Here is a 9,241-nt window from a genome sequence, read left to right as displayed (position 1 = left end):
ATTCTCATCGAACTTATCTCAGTTTTAATACCCATAGCACAACATAAGTGATTTTTTTCTCTCTCGCTTTTATTGTGCTATTAAAAAATATTAATTTAGCAAAATGATGAAGATGATGATGCTCATCCGTGGAGGTTATCATAGTTGTCAACATCGTCGTCATTATTATTATTATTATTATTATTATTATTATTATTATTATTATTATTATTATATATTAATTATATTATTTATTATTATTATTATTATATTATTATTATTATTATCATCGTTCTTCTTCTTCTTATTATCATCATGATTACCACTACTATTATATCATTATTATAATTACTTCACTGTTTTATTATTATCACCATCATTATTTCTACAGTCGACTCCGCTTAATCGTACACCCTCGGGAGTTCAAGTTAGTGTGTCGATTGATTAAGCGTAGAAGCTAAAACTAGCATCCAAGCATCAACTTTCATGTACCATTCATTCCCCTCCGAGGTTTCTACGGGCTTGGGACCGTCATATTCAATACATTAAACTGATTAGACGAGGTGTTTGTTTGTTTGTTTTTTTTTTGTGGGGGGGGGGGGGGGGGGGTGTGTAAGGGTTTTATTTAAATTTCAAAATTTCTCTTTTTATCCACGTTTTATCGACAACAAAGTGTGGCATTATTGTTTGTAAGAAAGGTAATCGTGAAGCGTTGATTGCAGTAAAGCCTCGTCTCATCTACATTGTAAATGTCATTAGAGTGGTACTGCTGATGCAGTTGTTTCAAAACTTAATCACCCCATTGGCTGGCAGAAGAGACATCAGCATAGTGTTTTTCGTCATGTTCTTTTTCAAGCTCGACATTCTGTCAACCTTTCCATCTCGAGAGCCAGCTTTCTAATGGGGAGAGAGACTTGCCTTAAGTTGGTGTCAGTTCAGTCGCCTTTTGAGTGTATCAATGTGGACACGGACCGTATAGATCAATCAAAAGATGAGGTGCGAGTCCTCCATGTAATAATCCTTTCTTATTGTTCACAGCCCAGTAGAAGAAAACAATGCACGGGTAGAGAATTGCAATCGGGTGGTCAGACAATGTAAACAAACCACGGCATTGGGTGGACTGCGACCACGTTTCACACCTTGTGATGCACACAGCGAGTTCTGAATCAATTAGCCCGTCGTGTCAGGTAATCCTTTGATGTCAGTTAAAAAGCATTGAGCGTCTGACGTAGTCGGGATCAGAGGGACAGTGGAATTGCGTTGACGGGAAAGCTTTTTTCACGCGTGATACGATATTAACGTGCGGAACTGGTTCAATGTGAAACGCATTTTCATTACCCTATTTAATTATACTTTTTCTCAAATCAAGATGTAACGATTAAGCTGAGAAGGTGTGCGATTATATAGAAATAAATTCCGTTTTTCGGGAATGTGTAGCGTATAAGCGGAGTGTGCGATTAACCGGTGTGCGATTAAGCGGAGTGAACTGTATTATTATAATTATTCTTATTATTATTATCATCATTCTTCTTTTCTTACTATCATTCTTTTATTATTATTATTATTATTATTGTTATGACGAAGCCATCGACTTATTACTTTATTATTTTATTTCTTATTATATTATTGTTATGAAAGACAGGATATGATTATTATATTATTTTAATATATTATGATTATTATTTGTATGTGTTTTATTGATGTGATATTTTCTGATTTAAGATAAAGATCTGATCAAGTGTGTATGAAAGGTGCCAGACAAAGCAAGAAAAAAAAAAAACATCCCACAAAATCAGTCGACCTCGTCAGACCTTCTGGAGGTTCGATCCCCAGTCGAGGTCGACTGATTATTTGGGGATGGTTTTTGTTTCTTGTATTTTTCTTTCTTGCTTTGTCTGGCAACTTTCATACACACTTGTTCAGATCGTTATCTGTTCCTTAATTTCTTAATTTGAAAGATTTCTGATTTACCTGATAGAAGGGGCGTAAAGCCAATTCACCACAAAATCTAATAATTCGCGTATGTGGTAGGGGCTTCGATTTATGGGTGATGAGTTTATTTTTATGTTTCCTAATCAGCTCTAGCAGGTTCTCATAAGGAGGTCAATTGTAATTTATCAGTTCATGTTGGCTTCAGTGATTTTCGATGCGAAATTTAGAAGATTCCTTCTCTTTCCAGAGGTAGAATGTTATGGCTTTCTATTCTTCACAATTCATTGCATATGAATTTCATTCATTCTAGTCACTTCCTTCATATGAAATTTTTTCCTCACCCATTTTTACTTTCTTATTTAAGAGCCAACACGTGTACCTTCTATCTCGAGCGATGTACGGTCAGCCAGTATTTCCTTCTTTTTTATATTCCCCTTCTTATTCCCTTAATAATTTCCCCCTTCCAATATGTATTCATTTTTTACTCTTCTAAAGTTGGGTATCATCTGAGACAGCCATACGACACCCCCCCCCCCCCCCCCCCCCCGCTCCATCCACTCTCCTCGAACTCGTACCACATTGCTTGTTTTCTTTGCTATCTATGATATTCTCCATTTTCATTAGGTCCATATTTCGAAAGCATCGATCGTCTTTTTTGTTTGTTTGTTTTGTTTTCAAGGGTTTTACGGCGCTTGCAACACATTAAGGTCATATCAGCGCCAGTAAAAAGGAAGAAAATAAGATAGTAAAAAGTTCTAGAATTACAATTAAAGTGGCCAAGAAAAGAGAAGACAAAAGGGGAACTTGTTCAAACAGGACACAGATGTAGATTCCAAGAGCACACTATCAAAGTACGTGTACTTAGTTTGAGATCACCTAAAAGTCTCATCTAGACACAAGCACAGATCCCGACTAAGAGGAATGCACTCAAATGTTTACAAATCATATATAATAGGTATACAAAACATAATACAGTGCATAACACAGACATGATTTACAAGGAAATACAATATCACCTCCCAAAACTATAACTATAGTGCAACCCCGATGTAACGACATCCGTTATAGCGACATTCCCTGTATAACGACATGGTACTCAGGTCCCATTTTATTTTACTATATATCATTAGTAATAAAAACCCCTCTATAGCGACGTACATTTCAGCAAAACCCCTGTATAACGACATTTCTGGTCCGACAAACCTTGAAGGTGTTTGTCTACCATGAAATTGTTCGTCACTATTACAAGTGGTATCTTCCATTCTATGTATGTTGTCTACTCGTAATAAGCCCAGAGCTAGTTCTTATTGTAGCCAATGAAAACGCTTCTTTTTCAGCCAATCAATAGTCACATTTGTGCAACACCGCAGCCAATCAGAAGGCTCGCCTTTCACCAATCAGAAGGCTCGCCTTTCACCCAATGAATGCCTGTGACAGGTCAACACTGGACTGTTTATAAATCCTTTGTCCACTCTCCATTCATTGCCGGTCCCAAGCCCGGATAAACTACAAAGGGAAAATGGGTGTATACATTCACTACACAAGACCCAAAACGCCTCCTGATATACACACATAGGAAACCTCTCTGTAACGACATCCCTCTATAACGACACGTTTTCCCGGTCCCGACGATGTCGTTATATCGAGGTTGCACTCTATACATTTGACTGTTTCCCTCTCAGTCAAGGATTCCAGCCAAGGCTGGGACAAAACTAAGTAATCCTATTCCAAGACAAAGACAGAAAGAAAATCGGGAAACAGATAGAAGGGGATAGAGGACACAGCGTGACCTCCTGCCAACCATGAGAGGTCAAGACCCCGTCCAGTCCCTCCCAGTAAAGGATACTCACCAGGACCAAGGAAAAAAACAAACCCCCAAGCAATTTCAATCCATCGCGAAAACAGAGAGCGATATGGGAAGGGAAATGGGGGATATAGAAAAAAATAAAATTATGCCTTTTGCGCCACGATATCATAAGATATCGTCGCCTAGGCATTCCACGAAGGAATATAGATAACTCATCAAACAAGATGTCTGATGTCAACAGGAATCACCCATGTTATCCAAGTGAGCAAATTGGGGGTTAATAATCTTGCTCAAGGAAAAAACCGAAAGTGCCTGAAACGGGGCTCGAACCCGATCCTTCCGGGTCACAGTGCAATGCCTTAACCACTCAGCCACTTCGCCGATGGGGGATATGGGGGATAGTATACACAGCATGAGATCTTTCTGCCCACAATGGCAGGTCAGATTAAGATGCGTAAGAATGAATCTCATTTTGCAAACTGCAAAGAGCTAAAATATTGTGATTCTAGATTCTAGTGATTCTGACTTTATCTAAATTCAATTTTCAGCACAAATCTCCTAAGCGCCTGCCTTTTACAACAACGGCTATCACAGCTGCAGCATTATTTACATCATCCAAATAAAAAAGTGAAATGTAAAACAAAAGAGAATAAAATTGCAAAATGCAAACGCACATTTTATTTAAATAAATATGAAAAATGACTGGTATCTGGAATAATGTAAACATTATTTATCAACACCAAGAGATAATATTCAATGAAAATTAATAAGGGAGGGAAAACAATCCCCAACAAAAAATACAGATAAAAAAACATATAACTGATTATTATCACACATTGTAAAATAACTTTCTGAGACAACCCTCAATCTGCCTTGGTTATTTGCTTGATTCTCTTTTGCTACCCAAAAAAAAAAAGAAAACGAAAAAAAAAAAAAGACTGTTGTTCATTAAATTTTCAATATTAACCCTTTGTCTTCATTGAAATTGCTGGAAAATATGTGAGACAATGGCAATAAGTAGATAAAATCATGTAATAAGTTCTGAAGATTATAGCATGAACAGCATATAAGCAGAAAAAATTTCCTTAACATATGCTTGTATAAAATAATGATAAAAAAACATCATAGTAACATATAATTGGTCTATAAATCCGTAAAACTGATTAAATACACTTTGAAATAAAAAAATGGTGCTCACCGATAACTGTATATTACTGTCTATAACTTTTTGACCCAAAAAAAGTGATTCAGAGTAGGGGGGGGGGTGCATGCAATCCATGCAGCCCAAAAATTGACCAAAACCTACCAGGCCAGACAAAGTAACCACAGTATTTTCATTGTAAAATCAGAGGAGTGAACTACTATACCATTTTGGTAATTGGTTTTTGCATGATTGTGTCTTGATGCTTACTACCGTATTATATTAATTAATCATCACATATATATCGATATTACACAATATCATATGTGTACTATTCAGAAAATCAAATTAGCCAATGTGATATTTTCATTATGAAAACAGTTCACTTAAATAATCTGATGATCACTACAAGCCACTGCAACTTCCGTTTAGAGAGTGAACCGTTATTGCCTTTTCATTATTATCTATGCTGTAGTCGGTAGTTAAACCCTGAAAGGTTAAACCTAATTTATTTTATTTCCAAAACTGGTATCTTTTTTCATTTTTAAAGAAGTCTTTCTGCCCATGAAGTTTATCCAAGTTTCTATGGGCAATTGCTTGCTATCCTTTGGATATCACAAAGTACTTTCTGCCAGATCTAACAGACCTAGTTACCCAATCACTGCTGGAGAGAGGTCGGATAAAAATCTTGACTGCAGCTGGGATCGATCATGGCCCCTTTGCATGTGAAGCGAGTGCTTTACCAACTGAGCTATCAGTACCCCCATTCTAAATTTTGGTCAGTAATAGTTATAAAATTAGTTTGCTCGATAAACTTCAAGTAAGACAGGTTTACATTTGATCATCAATTCCTTCCATAACAGCCATAACAGCTAAACTGTGGTGAAAAAAACGTACATAAGTGTGCTAGCTATGGCGCAAGTTTTAAATTAAGTGTTTTAAAATTTGCAGAGCAACATGGCAGTCAAGTTACTGAACTTGGAATATGTTTGGAATTTTGGAGGCAAATATTTGTCTATGCAGAAAACAAAGCGAGAAATATGTATGATCCACAGTGGCTTGATTGGGAGAAAGGACTGATATGATCCACAGGCTTGTTTGATAGTTATAACAAAAGTGATGATAAATTCAATGGATTCACACTATAGCGTAGTTGCACTCTCGCTGTATGTGTAAATATTTTAACTATTTAGCTTCAGTTAGCCTTGTAGTTTTTTATCTTGTGCATAATTTGGCTATTTTTTGTTGTTGTTGTTACTAGCAGTTGCTAAGGAGCGTTGATTTGGCACCTTTTTTGCTGAATTTAGGTCGTTGTATGTTTATCTAGATATCTGCTGACAAAAATGAAATTTAACGATGCTTTATTCGTGGAGTGAGACGATGCGCTGAGTGTAGGTCGGTAAAAAACTTATGTCTTTTGTTCTCTTGTGGAAAAAAACAAAAACAAGTACATTTTATATATCGAGTATGTGATTTAGATTAGATTCTAAAGTAGGGATACATATTATACTCAAAGGTGAATCGTATACGGTAAAATACAGTAGTTAACTTTAAATAGTGAAATGTTCTGACAATTTGAATCTTTTGTGCTTAGAGCAAAATGGATTCATGTGGATGGCAATGGCAAGAAATTCATTTGTAAAAAAGAACAACATGACTCATAAGTATAACAATGAAAATATGCGTTGCAAAAACTTGATAAAGGCCTTTAAAACTGATAAATTATTGTTAAAATGACTCATTCCCTTCACCGACAAAGGTGAATTTAAAAAAATAATAAAATAGCCAATTTCATAAAACATTTGGCCACTTAAATTATTAAAGTTTGGATTAGAAAGTAAAAAACAAAAAAGTCAACATCTTGATTTGAAATCCGTAAATTCCTTCATAAAACTGTCGTCATTAGACTAGCATCTATTTCTTTAAGATGAAATGAGCAGACATTGCGACTAAGGGGGAAGCAGTAGGCACGCCAGGGAAGGGACCACTGGAACCAGCATTGTCAATGTGAGAGTAGGGCAGAGGCTTTTCTGAATCTATGCCATACTGTTGAAAAAACAAAAAATAGGATGAAAATAAAAAAATATTTTGAAAAATAACTTTTAAAAAGTAATGCTTATGTTTAATATTTAAAAAGGTATTATAAAAGGGCTCTAGATTTACTCAATTCAAAACCATTATCTTAAGCTTTATCAGAATTTAGATAAATTACGTTAAATGAATGAGAAGTTATTAATTTCTATCTTTTTGAGGAAAAGATGAGGTTTATCAATTTTACTTCATCTAATCTAATAGCCTGGTATTTGCATTTAGGGTTGTATCAATATAGCTCTAAATTAATTGTCAATCTTGTGTGTGCTTTTAACACCATTGGATTTTTAAAAAGCACATGTGTCTCTCTGTCATCTACATCTAAGGTTTTTTTTTTTTTTTTTTTTAACTTCATTTTTAGGTGACTGACAACAAATACACAAAACATCCTAGATATTAATTATCTTAGGATTAAAGAATGTTGGTCACCGTCACCAATATTTCTATAAAAAGCATAAATCTTTATTCAATTTTAAAAGTTATCGTTTGGCAAGAGTAAACTATTTCACTCAAATTTTAATACTGCCAGTACAAACTAACTCAAACAGAGACTGGTGACTGAAATTGATGAACTATTTTGGAAAATATTATGTTTAGTTTACACCTTTGATTGCCATTGCCAGCGCTATATAAGTTTTCAGCATTATTATTATTATTATTATTATTACGGTTAAAAATAATGACTCACCTTATCCAGACCTGAGCTCATGATGAGGAAGGCAGATGGAGTTTGGTGACCACGATTCGTGAGTGTGGTTGGGGTGTTGTTAGACTGCAGCACATCTTCATACTCTGATTTTCCAGTATGGAACTCATAGTCCTGGTAACAAGACATGGTTATAATAACATTCCATTTTGATTCTTTCCGAAGTTTTTGAGATTGTATAACAAAGATAGAATAATTGGCGAGAAGGAGAGTGAGTGAGTGAGTGAGAGAGATAGAGAGAGAGAGAGAGAGAGAGAGAGAGAGAGAGAGAGAGAGAGAGAGAGAGAGAGAGAGAGAGAGAGAGAGAGAGAGAGAGAGGGGGGGGGGGGAGGGTGGCTGAAAGTGAGACAATGGATAAAAAGAGATACAGAGGTTGGACGGACCTAGCATGAGCTGAGCCGACTTTTTCACTTCATGAAATAACAGAATGCCCTGATTTTTATAAATATCGAAGAAATAAACATTATTTTGAATTCTTATTAGTTTTTAAAATCTTTTCAGTGTCTGTATTATTAGTTAAACATACATGTAAATCATATTTTCTCTCTCTCTCTCTCTCTTTTTTTTTTTTTATTTATTTTTTTTTTTTTGCACATAAGCATCCTTAAACTTGAATTTCTTCTACTTCTTCTTTTTTCTATTATCAATACTATTCTTATCATTATTGTTATTCTTCTTATTATTATTAATATCATTATCGTTAATATTATTATTACTATTATTATTATTATTATTAACACTAATATTATTGTTGTTTTTATTATTGTAATTCAAATCATCATCACCATCATAATCATAACCATAATCATTATTAATGTAAATGACTCATCTAAAAGATACCCTATCATCAATTCACGTTAACAACTTACATCCCTCCTTATGGTAGAAATCTCAAATGGATCGCCATATTCATCCCCAGTGGCTTGAATATTCATAGCATTTTGCAATCTACGAGCAGGTCCATTATCCAAAATAATCTTAGACATGGAAACATATCAAATGTAAATTATGGTCATTTTGAAAAAAAACATTTTTTTTAATCCAACCAAACAAAAAACAACATAAAGCAGAAACCTTCATCCTCTCAATATAAATGATTTTTTAAAAAACAAAACAAAAAACAAAACAAACATCAACAGTATAAACAAGGCATACAACGAATACACGGAATGCTAACTATCTCTATTGTTTATGTGAGTGTGCATAAATAAGTGTGTACATGTAGGTGTGTATATATGTGACCCACTATCGTATTATGCTAGGATGAACCAGATAAAATAAAGGAAATTTAACGTAAAAAAGATTATATATATCAAACTCTTACTTACTTAATTACTCCTCTTTGGTGTTTCATAAATACATAAGGTCAGCAGTAAGGAGTACCAGTGACTTTTGTCTTCTGCCAGCTTCCGAACCTCACCCCAGGTCCAACCGAAGGATGTCATCTCTCTTTCCACAGATCTTCTCCAAGTTTCCAGTGGTCTTCCCCTATTGCGATTACCCTGCGGTGTCCATCTGAAGGCTGTTTTCGGAATTGCTCCCTTCTTCATTCGACAAACATGGCCAATCTATCTCCATCTTCTTG

At 35.0% G+C, this 9,241-nt stretch overlaps 1 protein-coding gene across 1 annotated transcript in view; it reads right to left on the bottom strand.

Annotated features, from left to right (window-relative positions):
* Positions 1 to 4,368: 4,368 nt before the first annotated feature.
* LOC144964195 (putative aminopeptidase W07G4.4) overlaps positions 4,369 to 9,241 on the bottom strand; it is a 32,939-nt gene continuing 28,066 nt past the window's right edge. Inside the window, exons 14-16 of the mRNA XM_078898178.1 lie at positions 8,526 to 8,633; positions 7,639 to 7,770; positions 4,369 to 6,905 (exon numbers count right to left, since the gene is read on the bottom strand). Coding sequence (XP_078754304.1) covers positions 6,774 to 6,905; positions 7,639 to 7,770; positions 8,526 to 8,633 — 372 coding nt within the window. The 3' untranslated portion in view covers positions 4,369 to 6,773. The remainder of the gene's footprint in view (positions 6,906 to 7,638; positions 7,771 to 8,525; positions 8,634 to 9,241) is intronic.

This window comes from Berghia stephanieae, chromosome 2 (assembly GCF_034508935.2).
Source record: "Berghia stephanieae isolate SIO BIC M18660-M18661 chromosome 2, UCSD_Bste_1.3, whole genome shotgun sequence".
In the NCBI taxonomy this organism is placed as follows: domain Eukaryota; kingdom Metazoa; phylum Mollusca; class Gastropoda; order Nudibranchia; family Aeolidiidae; genus Berghia; species Berghia stephanieae.
The sequence above is the reverse complement of the archived record's forward strand: the minus strand, read 5'-3'. Positions and strand labels throughout refer to the sequence as shown.